The 17,199-nt window shown below is 40.0% G+C and overlaps 2 protein-coding genes across 2 annotated transcripts; one reads left to right on the forward strand and one right to left on the reverse strand.

The window, feature by feature from the left end:
* Positions 1-1,645: 1,645 nt before the first annotated feature.
* On the forward strand, positions 1,646-5,340 carry LOC122888311 (heart- and neural crest derivatives-expressed protein 1-like). The gene is made up of 2 exons (XM_044222609.1): positions 1,646-2,500; positions 3,704-5,340. The coding sequence occupies exons 1-2, from the start codon at positions 2,021-2,023 to the stop codon at positions 3,797-3,799; spliced, it is 576 nt and encodes a 191-aa protein (XP_044078544.1). The 5' UTR covers positions 1,646-2,020; the 3' UTR covers positions 3,800-5,340.
* A 3,141-nt stretch (positions 5,341-8,481) lies between these two features.
* sap30l (sap30-like) lies at positions 8,482-16,857 on the reverse strand. The gene is made up of 4 exons (XM_044222610.1): positions 16,084-16,857; positions 13,541-13,663; positions 13,008-13,106; positions 8,482-9,135 (listed from the first exon to the last, which is right to left on the reverse strand). Exons 1-4 carry the CDS (start codon positions 16,267-16,269, stop codon positions 9,007-9,009), a joined length of 537 nt encoding a protein of 178 aa, XP_044078545.1. The 5' UTR covers positions 16,270-16,857; the 3' UTR covers positions 8,482-9,006.
* Positions 16,858-17,199: the final 342 nt, after the last annotated feature.

The raw sequence follows: 17,199 nt of genomic DNA on the forward strand, positions 1-17,199 counted from the left end.
TACTTTCTATTTATAATATAGTCATATGCATATCATGGCGGTATATGATCATATAGTTGTAGCAGGAGATAAAAAAAAATATAAGAAAAGAAAGTGGCGAGAGCAACAGATCTTATTGGTTGAAAATTAAGGGAATATTGAAGTCACGTTACGAGAAATTATAAGATCATTAACCGAAGTTATGAAGCTTATATGCACCTAACGGGATATTATAGAAATGTTATAGGGATATGAAAGAATACAATAGGGGAAAGAAAAACAAACTTAAAGTACTATAATGCGCTTAAGTACGACGCGCCGCGCATATAGGACGATTATAGGAATATTTCCGTGCAGACTTCTGTACATCCGTGCAAAATAAGAGACATAAAGTTGTGACTGATGATTATTTATTGTAACACGGGTAGACGGTGAAATATGCTGCAAACGGCCGTGCTGTAAACAGTGAGCAGGCCAGGAGAGCTTTTATGGAATACATGTAACCCTGCTGGAGGGTGACACCTCCTGATTTATGGCTGTATTTAGATAAGACGCGGCCGTAAATGGTTTCTAAATAGCGTCAAGGTCATGTAATGTAATGGGATAATGTTTTTAGGCGATGGAGATAAGATGATGTGTTTAGCGTGTGGGGAATTAATGCGGAGATAAAGCCGCTACAGGCCTTTTCCTTGTGCTGCTGAGGTATGATGACAACAGGCCGCAGACTGTGTCTGTCCCAAAAGTACCAAATAATTCATCAAACTGTTCATTTACACTTCCCAGAGCGCTCTGACATATACCTTGTGTTATTACTGGAAGAGGAGAGACTCTGATAATGTAGCCACAAAACCGACCCTTACGTGTTTAAGAAAATATGAATGAAAAACAAATAATTTCTTGTTCCAGAGTAAATTTATGGCGTAAAGCAAATCCATGAAGTGGGACTGATAAATTATATAGACAAATTGTCATGTTTTTCATAAAAAATGCCTGCCATTATTTGCTCATTGCTCGAAAATGTATCCGTGTTATGTCAAATTAGCAATTCGCCTATCGAAAAGTTTCGTTTTTAAAGGCGGGGGTAATGAATGTCAATATATGAGGCTTTATATCATGTATGTGGATTAAAACATCTAGAGTAGTGAGATAAAGCAGGGGATGGTTTTTTTCTGATTTCTTTTCTCTTTAATTTCGTGTGCGCAACTTAAAAATCAAACGGAATTCCTGATTTTAAATTCCTGATGTGTTCATATAGTTGCATTTCTTACATGATCGACCACGAGTTGTCAAATAAAATATCACAAAGTAATTATTTTCACCACTGAATTACAAAAAAATAAAAAAATAAATAAAATATCACACCTAATAAACAGCCTTAGACAAACAGAGTACAGTCTGTGCGTAAAACCTCTCCAAAACAAAGAGGACACTCGAACTGACAAAATACACATTTCTACAAAGTTTGACAATTAAACCACTTTTTTCTCATATGTGCACGTCTGTGTAGTCAGCAACCAACTCCAACAAGTATAAATTTGCTCCTTGTGTAGCGCCGTGAGATTATGGCACCATGGCGCATGTTATTGCAAACCTCTCCAGACACTCCTCCCATCCTGGACGCTTTCCTCTATTGGCTGCCTCTTTTCTACGCGGACATCCAAATGATATAAACCTGGGGGCCTCACACCTTCACTGGGGTCAAATTTCGTGAGCAAATCACAGCAGCCTCTTCGGGAAACGATCGCAAGAAAGAAACAGTGGAGCCCAACACATCGCCGAGACTGTTCTCTGGAATTATAAACGTTTTACAGCCTCTTTCACCTCGGCTGAAGTCGCTTTCAGAATGACGACGATGTAAAAGTCGGTGGCTACGTTTGGCTTGACTCGTTAATGCATTCAGGGAAATACACACGCCTATTAAGTCTTGAATGAGTTCTGTTGGCTGTAGATCCCCGAGTAGAGACCGTTTTGGGGCAGCAGCGGAGAGAGGCCGAGGGCGACGGAAAAAACGGCAACGACCACATTTGTTATCCCGCTCAACATGAACCTAATCGGGAGCTACCAGCATCACCACCACCTGATGCACGAACCCTTCCCGTTCGTCCAGCGGTGTCACCAGGATGCGCCGTACTTCCAGAGCTGGGTGGTGAACCACGGCGAGGTGCCCACGGACTTCCAGATCCAGGCGCCCTACCCGGCCGCGGAGCTCGGAGCGCCCGGAGCGACGCACGACGCCCGGCTGGAGGGGCTCCAGGCGGGGATGGGGAAGAGGAGAACGTCGGGGCCGAAGAAGGAGCGCCGGCGGACGGAGAGCATCAACACAGCTTTCGCCGAGCTGAGGGAGTGTATCCCCAACGTCCCGGCGGACACAAAACTGTCTAAAATTAAAACTTTACGTCTGGCGACCAGTTACATCGCCTACCTGATGGACGTCCTTGCCAAAGACTCCGGGGAGACGGAGGGCTTTAAGGCCGAAATTAAGAAATTTGAAAACCGGGATCTGAAAAGGAAACGGGAGCCGGTAAGTTACGATTGCAGAAGCCTCCAAAAACGTCCATGTTGATCAAAATAACTCCAACCCGAAACAATTCAGTCTCATTAGTTTAGGTTTCTGAGTCTGAATGGAAAATGGGTCAACATGGGAAGACAGTATTTTAAGGTGGGATTTAACGACATGTTTTGAATCATCAATCATCAGATTGCAGAAGTTTAAAAACAAGGCCTGCCAAAACCTGATTTTATGATTTTAAGTGTTTAAGTGTTCATTTTTCAGTCAGATTATTTTCTGAATTACACTACAATTCCAAACAAAATGATTAATTATGATTATTAAATTCTATTTTCAGCCAATAGATCCAAAATATGACTGTAAATATATCTGTACTTTTTGTGGGTCATGATCCACTATAACAAGGCTACGGCATTCATAATGGAGCTCACAGCCTTGCTAAAAATTAAACACTCCACTTCATTCAAATCAGCACGGCGTGTATCGGTCCTGCTGTGATCCTGTTGGAAGATTTAGACCCTGATACCTCCGTACACACTGATATCACACTTTTCGGCCTGTCATGGAGCAGAAAAACGCTGCTGATCACCGCAGTGACAGCCAGCCTGCTTCGCTTATATCTTCACAAATGTACAGCTCTATTTTTCACTTTAAAATAACATTTCCTCACAATGTACAACGTGTGTTTGTGTGTGTGTGTGTTGACTGTAAAGATAACAAACGTTCACAATTTCAAAAGTAAAAAGATCCTACATTAACTTAACACAGAAATTCTGTTTTAGTCAAAATAACAATAGCGTTGTTTCTTTGAAAATATGCATCATTATTTAATATTAAGATGTTAGGCTATATAATATGTGATGCATATTTTGTTACACATTTGGTTAATTATTTTGGTTTTAAGTTTAATGTAATGGTTTGATCAGCCTGTGATGTCATGGCCCTGACTCCGTCACCGACACCCCCCAGTTATTATAGGCCATAGGTCACATAGTGACAAAAACAGCAAGGAGGCCAACCATATATTCATAGGACTTCCCAGTGTAATCAGACTTTCAGAAGATGATATTAATAAGCAGGAAATGGTGCAATATCCCGTGAACACATGTTTAAAGTCCAGTAACTGTCACTAAACTGAGCTGAGCAAGCCGAGGCTGAGGTCCCTGTATTTTAGCCCCCCCTGCTCATGATAATGTGGTGTTTTTGGTGTCACAGACTGACGGCCTGCAGGAGTCATTAGGAGCCGAGAAGAAGGTGAAGGGCCGGACCGGGTGGCCGCAGCAGGTCTGGGCTCTGGAGCTCAACCAGTGACCCTCCTCCTCCTCCTCCTCCCCCCTAAATACAAACCTCCTCAGAGACTCTCGATTCAAATCAGATTTTTTTTTTTTTTTTTTAAAAACCACTGACTGACTGAAACACCGCTGTGCACGTGCGATGATGCGCAAAAGAGAGAGAGAATTAAAGGACAACATGCAAACAAGGTGACTGCGGAAGAAAACACCACGATGGACGCTTTGTTGGCCTTTTCTCCTGGTGTGGTTTCTAAATCTGACTGTAGGTGTCTGATATTTGTGGTATTTTTGCTTTTGATGTCCCCCCCCCCCCTTCCAAACTGTAGACCAGATGTTGCCACGGTGTCAAAAACATCTGTCACCTGTAAACATTTTGTTTTTATCGTCGAGTGGTGGCGTTTTCCCACATCTGATGGCGCTGGAGCAGAAAATAAATAAATTATAACAAATGTGGAGTAAATGTAGAGTATGTTGTGGTCTGAGAGGATTGCTAAGGTGCAAAAATAAAGTGATTTTCGACTCAACATTTTAGTCCAGCTAACTGGGATGCTGCGGCAGAACTGGTGTTTTTTTCCGGCGCAGGATTATTTCGGAAATGATGCACAGCAGAACATATAAGTGTTGATTTTCAATGCGAGTTACCAGCAGGTGACAGGTGTTGACTGATAGATTCTTGTCCAATCAGAAATAAGTTATAACGCTCAATTACCTGAACTTTAATTCTGACTTTAACAAACAGTGCTGGCATACTTTTTTATTTTTATTTTTTTTTTTAGCTGTGTGTTGCCAGCGGGCTGTGAGTCGGTTTAATGGGAATAGAAATTATCATGAAGGTAAATCGTGACAGGCCTACATTTAATTTTTATCCCATAACATCCTCAGTCTGGCCTGACAGTTTGTGAATTTTCATCTGCAAAAAAAGTTTACAAAACAAGGCGTCGCACCTGCACGATAAACCACATCACATGATATATCGAAAGCTGATATTTTCATTCAATAACATTAACGAATTAACCAGTAAACCAACTGCCAGATTATAGCTAATGTACTGCCTGATCACTGGATTTGGATTTTAACTAGGCAGGCTTCTTTGTAATGTCACGACATGTAAGAGCGAAAATAAAAGAAACATGCAAAACACCCACCAGGTCCAGAAATAGTTTCTGAGCCCAGAGGAAACACATTTTTTTTTAAGCGAAACTTTTTCCTTTTTTTTTTTTAAATCACTGTTTCAGCCCGCTGAATTCGGCGCAGTCAGCATATTTAAAACAATAGGGACCCAGTATTACTGTACACTACAGCGGTTGCTGTCGATGTTTCTTGCGGGAAAGCATTGACTTTACTGAATCTACCTCAAAATTAAAGTCACCGTCGGAGAAGACGACGGAGACGGACACTAGACACCGAATGTCAACGCACAGCTTTCACTCAGACATGTAAAACACTCAGACAAAAAAGGGATTAAAGGTTTATTACTGTGCGAAATGTCGATGGAAATGTACATTGGATGTGAAGTTATATATAGTTCCGTAAATAAATGAATTATTTTAAGACACTCCAGCTGCTGTGAAAGTGTTTTTTTTTTTTTTTTTTTTTTTATTTAACGGCCTGCTTTCTTCAATAAGGAATTCGTGTATTTAAATTAAACAGATAATTATTCCCCCAAAACCAGGCGATGTCTTAACTTTCTTGCTTTTTCTTTTACCTGTGTTTTGGGCAAATAACTGAGAGGATCAGTCTCACCTGACAAAAAAAAAAGAAAATTAATAAAAAGTCCTGAAATGAATCTAAGAAGAGTCACATCATTTAGTGATTATTTAATTAGGAGTTAATTCTAAAATAATTCAAAGTTGTTGTTTTTCGTTTTTAACTTAATCCCAGAATCCTTTGCTGTGTGGAGACCAGCGCCTGTGCATGTGCTGACACTGGAGGGATTGAGAGTTAACTGCACAGGATCATTTCCTCACAATTACTCCACAGTCAGAATTGTGATCATTTTCTAGGATTTTTATTACTTTTTTTTTTATAATTCTGAGATTACACATTTAGATTTCTAACTTTCTTTACACAATTCTAATATTAAAGTTGGATTTTTATTTAAGATCAATGTCAGGACTGTTTTTTTTTTTTTTTTTTTTTTTTCCCACCCAACGTCCCAATTGTCCTGGGTAGCCTACTCAGAGGATTAATCACTGGTTCAAAGTAAAAAAAAAAAAAAAAAAGAAATACGTAATTGTACACAGTTTTCATCCTATATATAAAATTTCAGAACATTTTCAATAAAATATCTAATTTTATTCTAGGAATGGATGACTCTTAACAATTACAAAACTCTCTTTAATTGGCTTACAGACCACCGGTGGGCTCCAGTGTTCTGCTCCACACTTTAGTTATTTAGGTTATTGACAAGAGTTAGTGATAGAGAAGTCATCATTGGAAGATAAAAAGAAAAGTTTGGCTCCAAAAAAAAAGTGTGAAACTGAAAAAAAAAAAGTGACATCTGCTCTACACAAAATGTTTGATTGCTGCTGCTATTTTTATGTAGATTTTGTTTTCCTCTAAAAGTCTGTGTGTGTTTTGAAATGCACCAATTTAATAGGAGGGTCTACACTGACACCTAGTGGCCAATGGCTGTTACTGAAACAACACAGCATGAAGACTCTTCCCGGAGAAAGACAAATGAGCCCTGGCTGCATTTCCCTTCCTCCTCAGTTTCAAAAGTTACAGATAGTATTTTCATAGCATCTACATATATGTATATACAGTGTGAAAACAACTGAAAAGCATGCGTGACAGTCGACCAACCTGTGAATGAACAGAGACGAGACTGTTGCTTCTGCCTGTACAATACATTTATTAATTATTATTAATATTATTATTATTAGGAGCAATAAAGCAGCCATATTTAAATATGTTTTTTTCTAATACAACAATTAGGTTAATGTGGTCTGGCCTATATGTTAATAAAGGTGGGTGTTATCTACATGACACTAACAAACCTACAAGCAAAACTGAAAATATGACAGACACTAAAAAAAAATAACCCTGTCAACAGTAGACAAACTCAGTGTGGTGGACAAACTTAAATACCATGTGTGACAGAGGACTCCGAGTTTCTTAAATCCCAACAGAAACCCGGGACTGTGTGTACAATCTATGTTGTCACCACCATAAATAAACACAGAATTGTAGCTGAAGAGTAGGATGTTTTGGAGAAGATGCAAAACCAAAAGTTGTCCATTGCCTGGAGGTTTCAGCAGTACTTTAAGAATTGAAGTAAACTTGTAGGCTTTCAGCAGTGTTGGCTTATTCATAGGCCTATTGTATGTCCCATGTTAACAGGGGCCACTGGTGGCTACCTGCCAAAGGGCTGCTGGTCACTTCTCATCAAGGCTTGTGGCTTAATATTATTGAAATAAATATTAAAGAAAGACCAAATCCAACAAATAACGACAATCTTCAATACCGTTTTCTCTGCTTCATATCATTGCAAATGGAGAACCGCTGAGGGTTTGGACTCTGGAACTGCAGTTATTTCATATATTTCACAAACTAAACAATCGATTATTTGAATAATCGACATTAATAATTAAGAAAATAATCGCCAAAATGAGAGTTTCTTCGAATGTTTACATTTGAATGTAAATCATTTAAGAATTCAAGATGGTCACAAACTCAATCTGAGTGTAAAAAGAATCCCAACAAAACAAGTCCAGTTACGGTGTCCCAAATTAGACTCGTGTTGGACCTTTACGACATTCTGGGGACGTATGTGAACCAGCAGGATTATCTGAATTGGGCATAAAAATAAAAATAAAAAAAAACTTTTAAAGACCTCATTAGCCAACTTCCACTAAAATTGTGATTTTTACTGGGCAATATGGAAGGAAGGAATCCATATTCATGTTTTAATTTGATTAATTATTCAAAAGAAAAGAAAAAACATTTAATTATTTTTCTGCTTTACAGTCAACGCAGCTTCTTGAAATGCATCCATGTACGGCAAGTATCAAATCAAGAGCTGAGACGTTGTCCACTATAAACACTGCTCTTAAATATTAAAATGATGCTAATAATTACTCTCACACCCCTATCACACACACACACAAGTTCCACTTCAAGTGGAAAAAAAAGATGGAGAAATCAAAATCATATATACGCAGAAAGACACAACTGTATACAACTTAAGGCTGAACTAAAGAGAGGGGTAGAAAACTGCGCTACAAAGAATAAAATTAAATTAGCTACCAACACCTGCGATGCACAGAGAAAATAAACCAGCATGTGTGTTCAGACGTACATAAAAACAGCTAGCAAGAAGGAAAAGAGTGCGTCACAGCCAAATGCTACATCATTCACCATCAGTCTTTAAATGCATCACGACCGGTTGGAAAAGGGCGACTAACAGATTAAGGGTCAGGACTGAGATCAGCTTGTTTTTTTTATTTGTTTTAGACATGAGAGAATGAAGGTTTTTATGTGAAATTTTGTGCCACTAAAGGAGTAAACTGACCCAGAGCCCTGATATGCTAGATGTAACTTCAGCGAAGGCGGCGCCCCTTTCCAACAATCCATTCATTCGCAATAAAACAAAAATCCCACTCGTCATCATTCAATTCCAACACGCTTTCCTGTTTGGCACAAGCATTCCTCGCGGTGAATGTGTTAACAGTCAGATCGGCAAAGAAAAAATACCCCAAATTACCGAAACATTTTTCGTTTTTTACTCTTAAGGCAGCTATATTGTACATTGCATTCAACCAAGTTACTTAAGATCTGACGCTGTTCTTTTGTACATATTAACAGTTACATTACAGCATGACGACGTAAAACCCTGCGGATTGAGTCCTGGTCCTGGACAGTCTTTAGGGACCTGGTTTTTGTAGAGGAGAGGAAGAGGAAATGCATTGGAGGAGGATCCACCATTGTGACAACATGCGCAGAGGCTGTTTTTATGTGGAGAGGGCAAAATGAGCAAAAGTGAACTCATCCCACCCTGAAGTCTCCTCCATTTCAGTTAAATGTCCTCTAAGGACAACAACAGTTCGTGTTCTGGTCTTATAGAGGAGTGGGACGGAGACAGGGCTGCAGGAGGAGCTGGTTTTGGCGGCTGTTAGTGGTGTCCAGGTTTTGTGAATAGCTGCTGTTGTTGCTCGTCACTGTAGTTGTCGATTACTGTTGATTCTGTTGTAGCTACTGCTGCTGTGGTAGTTGTTGTTGGGAAGTTTAGTCCAGCGGTTTGCTGCTGTCGCCTTTCTGGTCCAAGCGGCTCTTGCTGCTCTTCACCATGTAAATAAAGTAGGTCAGCGTCTCCTTCTCGTTCACCGGAATATTCCTGAAGTGACGACTCACCGTCTACAGAGGAGGAGAAAGAGAAGGGAAAGAGGTTAAAAGGAAGTGTACACCTCCCATGTTCATCTACATAGCATCTATTTTGATCAGTTGTCTGGTGTTCAGGGGCCTGTCTCCCGATAACGATCAATTGTAGAAGTTGGTGTTTTCTAACAGAAATTTGTGTGTGTTGAGTGTACACGCACAGTGTTAAGAGCTTCTTAACGCTGGCTTCTGGTGGTTCAGGATGCTGAATACACTTTGAAGTAACATGGCATTTTTAACTTTGCGAGTTGTGCTATAACATTATATAGAACACATTGTATGTGACCAAGTTGCACTCCGCTTACTGAAGAGAAAAATATCACCAAACACCCACACCTGCATTGAAAGCACCTCTACACAATCTCATGTCATCTACTGGCCATGGCCAGTTATCAAACATTTACTCCACCATGTAAAATACCAGTTTAATGTACTTAAACCATTTTTCAAGTCAAGATTTTTTCCCAGTGTGTAGGATTTAGTGGAATCTAGCATTGAAACGGCAGTTTGCAACCATTTGAATACCGCTCGCTTCACGGGATGATGTCACAATGTGTTGTGGCAAAAGTTGAGCCAGGTTCAACTCCTGTCAATACCAGAATCCCATTAGACACATGGCGAAGATCAACCGTGAAACTTCAGTATCTACCTAGGACTATAGAGATGACAGAAGTGTAATGGTTTTATATCACAGAAGAGAGAAGTTGCAGTTTACAGGTTCACTTTAAAGGTCCAGTGTGTAGGATTTAGTGGCATCTAGCGGTGAAATTGCAGTTTGCAACCATTTGAATACGGCTCGCCTCACCCTCCCCTTCCAAGCGTGTAGGAGAAACTACGGTGGCCGCGAAACTCACAAGAAACGCAAACAGCCCTATCTAGAGCCAGTGTTTGGTTTGTCCGTTCTGGGCTACTGTAGAAACATGGCAGTGCAATATGGCGACCTCCATGGAAGGGGACCCACTCCCTCTGTAGATAAAAACAGCTTATTCTAAAGGTAATGAAAACACAAAGATTCTTATTTGCAGGTGATTATACACTAATGAAAACATACTTATAAATAATAATACACACTGGACCTTTAACTGACCAGTTTTTAAAATAACAGCTGAAAGATTATTAAAAACACAACCAATATGATCACAACTGAGAAATGCTAAAATCTTAGATTCTAACAGCTGAATATTTTCCAGTGGGAGATATTTAATCAGGACTTAACTGAAGCCTAACTAATGGTTGTTTGGATTTATAGAACAACCTCAAAGAGAAGAAAGAACATCCTCTACTCAACCCCCTCACTGCTCTGCTCTGCAGCCACTGGTTCCACTGAACAGGGCTGAACATGGGGACAGCTGTAACTGGTTGTGGGCTGTTGACTGGTGCTTTATTAATGATGTGGGAGAATCATTAATAGGAGGGCCTGAATTTGACTAAAAGCCTGGGGAAACATTCAACTTACAGCCCTGTTTCAATCATTAATTCGACGGGGCGAGTCACAATACCTCCTGTATGTAGCGCTACTGAGAACGGTACGTACAGGAGGTATTTGTAAGGATGAGGGCCGGGCCAGCTGCACCTGTCGATTTGGAAATTTAGTCTAACAATCTGTCCATGACCAATTACTGCTGAATACGACCTGCAACACTGCGTATATCACAGTAAATGAGTAATATGGAGCCGAGGGCTGAGACGACAGAGGCCGGGCACGCCTAATGAGGCCCGCTCAGTGGCCTTCAGTGTTACTAAATATGAACTACTAGCCTGGTTATTCCAAAGAAATCCTTAAAAAGAGAAGAAGAAGAAAAAGTAACCATAGCCTCCTCCCAGGATGCTGCTTTAAAGTTGTGAAATTAAGTTTTTGTAACTCTGAAAAGACTGTTGGAGTTTTTAAGTAGATAAACTGATGCTCGCTAGAGAGGCAACATATTTAGTATTGAGATAATATCTATAGTAATACATTTCTAAAAACATTAATCAAGATATTAGTATTTTTTGTAGTATTGGTAAGTATTGTTCATCATTTTAACTCACTTTAACTAAAATTTGACAGAGCACAACTTTTCACTTGGTTCATGAACACACAGGGTAGGGAAACAAACAAATCCACATACCTTATTACTGTTCAATAATAAGTAATATTCATTCATTAATTTCATTTCAAGGAGTGGTACTCACGATTATTCTCATCACAGATTAATTTGATGATTATTTTTTTAGATTAATCAATAGTGTTTAAAATCTCATCTTCTATAAACTGTCAGATTTTAAAGACTGTCCATCACACTTTCCAAGACCCAAAGGTGATGTCTTCAAAAGACTTTTGTCCAACTAGCAGTCCAATACCCAAAGAGAACAGAGAAAAGCAGCTCATTTTAGAAGAGATAAAAACAGCAAATGGCAATGAAACATTGAACAGATTATCTAAATTATTGTTAATGAATTTTCTCTCCGTCAACTAAAAGATAAACTAATTGTTTCAGCACTATTTAGAATCACCTTTCATTATCACCCCGAGGTGCAATTCACTTGGAGGAATCTGTGACTCTTTCTATCGAACAGTCTCAGGAACTAAGGAGCCACAGGACTTAAACTTCCTGTTTGCATTGCACCGCATCAGAAGAACTGTGATGTGAAGATTAGGCAAGTAGCCCGATAACCAATTAAGCTGCATTAGAAAAGATGTATACAGTGGTGTGCAAATTGTTTGCCCCCTTCCTGATTTCTTATTTTTTGCATGTTTGTCACACTTAAATGTTTCAGATCACCAAACAAATTCAAGTCAAGTCGAAGTCCTGACCTGAGTCCTATTGAGATGCTGTGGCATGACCTTAAAAAGGCAGCTCATGCTTGAAAACCCTCCAATGTGGCTGAATTACAACAATTCTGCAAAGATGAGTGGGCCAAAATTCCTCCACAGCGCTGTAAAAGACTCATTGCAAGTTATTGCAAACGCTTGATTGCAGTTGTTGCTGCTAAGGGTGGCCCAACCAGTTTTTAGGTTTAGGGGGCAATCACTATTTCACACGGGGCCATGTAGGTTTAGATTTTGTTTTCCCTTAATAATAACCTTCATTTAAAAACTGCATTTTGTGTTTACTTGTGTTATCTTTGACTAATATTTAAATTAGTTTGATGATCTGAAACATTTAAGTGTGACACACATGCAAAAAAAAAAAAGAAATCAGGAAGGGAGCAAACACTTTTGCACACCACTGTATGTGTACATGTCGTCTTAATTTACTCTCACGTGATACTGCATCCATTTAAACATCAACAGGAGACATGCAGAGGTTGAAAAACCCCAGAGCGCCGAGAGAGTCTCCAAAGTAGCGACAATCTGCCGAATGTTTTATGGTTGTTTATTTCAAATGTACTACTGAATCAAACACCAATAAAGTTTTGTCTCTCTTTCTTCATTCGCGCCACTCTCTCACTTTCTTGTTCGCTCACATTTTTTAACGTCAGAAAACACTGCTTTTAACATCAGTAAATACGGGTGAATGAAGCTCTACACAAGTTGTCGCACCTGAGGTTTGTGTTTGACCAATCAGTGACGCTCAGCAAACCCAGCCCTGATTGTTCCCGGGCCATTAAAGAGTACTACCGTCAGAGCAGGGACTTTTTGGGGACGAGGAACTATGCCAGAGAAACCAAATTCACGCCTAAGGTAAGGTTTCAGAGTTCCTTAAATGGTCCCTAAAGTGGAAACGGGCCAATAAGCAGTATTGACATGGTTTCATGGTCAGTGTTGAACTGAACGGGAGAAGAACACAACATCGGCATGTAGAGTGCAAAGTACAAGACACCCAACATGTAGTGGACAACTTGAATAACAGATCTTAGTATGCTTTTACCTCTGCCAGCTGGGCCTTGTTGAGTCCGGGCCTGGTCTGCAGCTTGTAGTGTCTCTTGTAGCGTCTCAACGTGTTCACCTGCAGCTGGAAAAGGTCGACCTGAAAATGCAACAGAGATGGGGATGAAGTCAGTTAGTGAATTAAGAGAGATGGTAACTTTTCATCCCGCCTCCATTTTGGGCACATTTCAATGATTTCCTTAAGATTCCCAGAGGCTTCGGCCTCTTTTTAAGCTTTTAAAAGGAGATGAAACTTTAATGATCACCATGGAGAAATTGGGTCATTGCAGCAATAAGCACTAAAAAGCACACAAGCACAACTAAGTGCAAGATGAATATACATTTCTTAAAAAGAGTAATAATAATAAACTTCATTAATACAGCACTGGCAATGGTGGTTATGCGAGCATATTCCACCATGAGTTGATGTTTTTAAAGGTTTCTTATGTCCTGTCATCATGTTTTCTTTTGTTCCTCTGCAAAACTGGAAGTGCTTCTTGCTCTATTGTGCTTCAACCATGATGTCTGTGTTACCTCAGGCACCTCCACATCATGATCCGGGGACTCTCCTCCATCGTCACTGGTCTTCCTCTTCCTCTTGTTGCGGACACTCTGGATGAAGTTCTTATGGAAGTCACAGATGTAGAGGTGTCGCACCTATAAAAAGATATTAATGAGTATTAAAAAGGAGCAGTCTACCTTGTACAAAACCTCTGTTTTACTACTGCTTGACCAATAAGCCACACAATCCTCTATAGGAATCTTAGAGCAGATAAGGGCCCTGGATGCAATGAAGACTAATGCATCCTGTTGCCTTAAAACACCCCAAAATCAAAAACAGTTCACCCCAAAATCAAAAATACATATTTTTCCTACATACATTTAAAAATTGATTCGATAAACTCAACAGCAATGTCTCTTTCATAGTGCGGTTACTCAAAATAATCCACAGATTTGTTGTGAGCAGTTTCACACCTACCACATCTAGATGGATAAACAGCACTACAGCTAAGAGGAAAAATATGTATTTTTGATTTTGGGCTGAATTGTCCTTTTAAGTACTCATCAGGTACAGGGCACACAATAGATGACACATTACAGGAATAGTACCCTGCCCCCAGGGTTGCTTTGTCTTTGTGGAGAGTTAATTAAATGAATTTACTTAGGAAAATGAAACATGTGAGCATAATACCAACTGAAATAAATAAAGATATTCAAGAAATATTTTGACACAGGGCCTCAGACTTAGTTATGGTATTTTTATTGAATGATAAATAATAATGATAATAATTGTGTTTTGCATTGTTCTGAATGCATTTTCCTGTTGAGATGTGTGAATATGTGTAACAGACAGGCATTGCAAACAAGCTTAGGTTATAAAAGTTGCAACGCGTGACATTCATATAATAAATAGATGAAATAAACATAGGAGCCACCCTAAAATTTCAGTGTATATTGTGGAGCTGAAACAATGAAGTCTGTTAACTCAGTGATTCCCAACCACTGGGTACTTCTGCAGTTGCCAGGGGGTATGTGGAAAGATTGCAAAGTAGCTCAACTAATTTAAAAAATATATATAAATTATGCTTTGATTAAAATAATATATCCACATATTAAAAACACCTGAACACTACTGTACCTGTTGCAATTATGTAAGAGTGCATAAACTAGTTTGCAAGCGAACACAGAAGTCTAGACAGGTAGCTAAAAGTAATGGATAAATGGTTGAAATAAATATCTAAAAGTAATGACTAAACAGTTAAAATAGCTAAAAGTAAGAGATAAATAGTCCAAACTAAACTTAACATTGACACTTCAATTGTAGGGGGAAAAAAATGATTGTAACAATATCTTTTTTTCTATCTCTTTTACATAATCAATAGTGTTATAGATTTGGTACATGTTAGGTGGGAATCTATGAAGGGGTACGTGAGTTCAATTGACAGAGCTGTGGCGGTACTTTAGACAAAAAAGGTTATTATCAATCAACAATTTTGGTTATCACTAAATCGTCTGAGCAATCTTACAAGCAAAAGCATTTGCTGGATCCAGCTTCTCAGACGTGACGACTTGCTGCTTCTCTCTGTGTTTTATCAACTGTAAATTGATCTGTTTAGGACTGTTGGCCAAACGAAACGAGACATTTGAAGATGTCACTGTGGGCTCTGGGAAACTGCAATGCACATCTTTCGCTATTTTCTGACTTTCGCTAATAGACAAAAAGATTAATCATTAGTTGCAGCCCTAATATATTGTGCTTCTGTGGTGCATATTCCCATACAACTTTGAGATCAAAGATCAATGACACATCACATAATATACCCAATAACTAACTGCCACACAGGGAAGCTAAAGACTTAGAGGCCCCTGAGGGTCTGGGGCCTTGGGACAGTTGTCTGGCTGCTGATCCAGTTATATGTTTGTGCCAATTATCTAGCTCAACAAGTTCCTCTCATTGTGTTCTGGCAAGACAGGTCACCGTATAACGTAAATACGTTTGTCATTTCTAAAATGCATGATGTAATGGGAACAAACAGTGACGCAAAACTCAAAACTAAAAAGGAGAAACGAAGCAAATAGTCCCAGCACGGTGTTCAGTGTAACTTTAGGTTTGGTAGTTTGTGAAACTTCGGAATGAGGCCGTTTACTATAACTGGGCTGAAGTTAAGCAACACAAGTTAGCTTCTCTGTCAACAGCCATTTTATGAAGAGCAGCGGAGGCGTGTTTGGGGAAACTGCTGCAATGAGAGAACGCTGCAAGTTGATGTGTTCAGGTCCCTGCTGTCCTGCACGTCGCCCAGGTAGCTAGCACAGCTAAGTTAACGTTAGCCTGACATTTAAAAAGGGGAACCGATTTAGCTACAGACAACCCCACCTATACAGTAACACCAACAACAAAGCCATGAATCTGCCCATTTGTTTATCCAGGTTAACTTACACCAACTAGCTAGCTAAGTCGCATTAGCTGACAGCTGAAGAGTCAGAAGTTTCCCCATGAGCTAACTTTCAGCTATCACCTCACACTCACTGATTTGAAGTGTCAAAACAGAACAACGCGGTCTAATAATTTCACTTACACTCTTGTCGATGTCCAGTTTGAGTTTCTTCTGCGATATGCTTTTCTGGATCCTCTTGCTGAAGGAGGCGTTTCCAGCTGACCGGCCGCAGCGCTCTCCGTCCTCGATCAGACAGCAGCTCTGTCCATAAAACGGCGGAGCAGGCGGTCCATCGTGGCTGTCCTCCTCTGTGCTGAACCCATTCATTATGTGCGATTGCGATGCTCTTTGTGCGAGCGATAAACAAATCAGTTAAAAACCAGCGTTAGGTTGGCTACCGAGTATCTTGTTCACGCGTTGCCCTTTTTTTGAAAGACAATCCGGTAGCGTTGGCTAGCTAGCTGGGCTAAGTGGCTAGTTCGCGAGCTAACAACCCCTGATGTTTTATCCTGACTCCGGTGACTTATTTCGAAACGCGATAGCCTCTGGTTAAATACATATTCCTGCAGCTCTCCGTCAGATTTACACCACAAAACAGTTGCTGCTAATGTTAGCTAGCTCCGGTGCTAGCAGGAGGACCGCAAGGTGGCTGAGCTGCCGCTAACTAACAAATTCCTATGGTGAGACCGCCGTTGTTTGTCCCTGTAACAAACCGCTACTTCTCGGTTACGATTCACATATGACAACAATTTCGTACGATTCCAGGCTAAAAGGCGACAACCGGCAACAAAAGATGACACAACTTCGAAGAAATCACGTATTTAACAGCCTGCGTCTCAACAATCGCGGCACTCTTTCAGAACAGCTCGTACAATGGACATGCTCCGTCTCTTTGGCGGAAGTTCCCGTCCCGGACGACGATTCGCCAATTTTGCACAAAGGCGGGCTTAGCGTGCAAACATTGCCATTCCATTGGCTGTAAGAAACATCAATCTTCTAGCAGCTCTTCCTGTATCACTCGGCGTCGTGTTTTCAACTATGAATAAGAGTTAAAGGTGGCGTCGCCGCTAATTGAAAGGGCTTTTAAATATACAGCATACTTCCGTTTGTAAATGTTGCGTCAACTTTCATAATGAGTCAGTTGTAACGAATTTTAACAGCTCGACTACCTGATGCATTGATCTAAATGCACATGTATGAACGGGAAATCCACATTGACAAAGCCGGACACTGAACTGTGAGGTCGGCTCTTTGGGC

This window comes from Siniperca chuatsi, linkage group LG14, assembly GCF_020085105.1.
Source record: "Siniperca chuatsi isolate FFG_IHB_CAS linkage group LG14, ASM2008510v1, whole genome shotgun sequence".
NCBI classification, from domain to species: Eukaryota; Metazoa; Chordata; class Actinopteri; order Centrarchiformes; family Sinipercidae; genus Siniperca; species Siniperca chuatsi.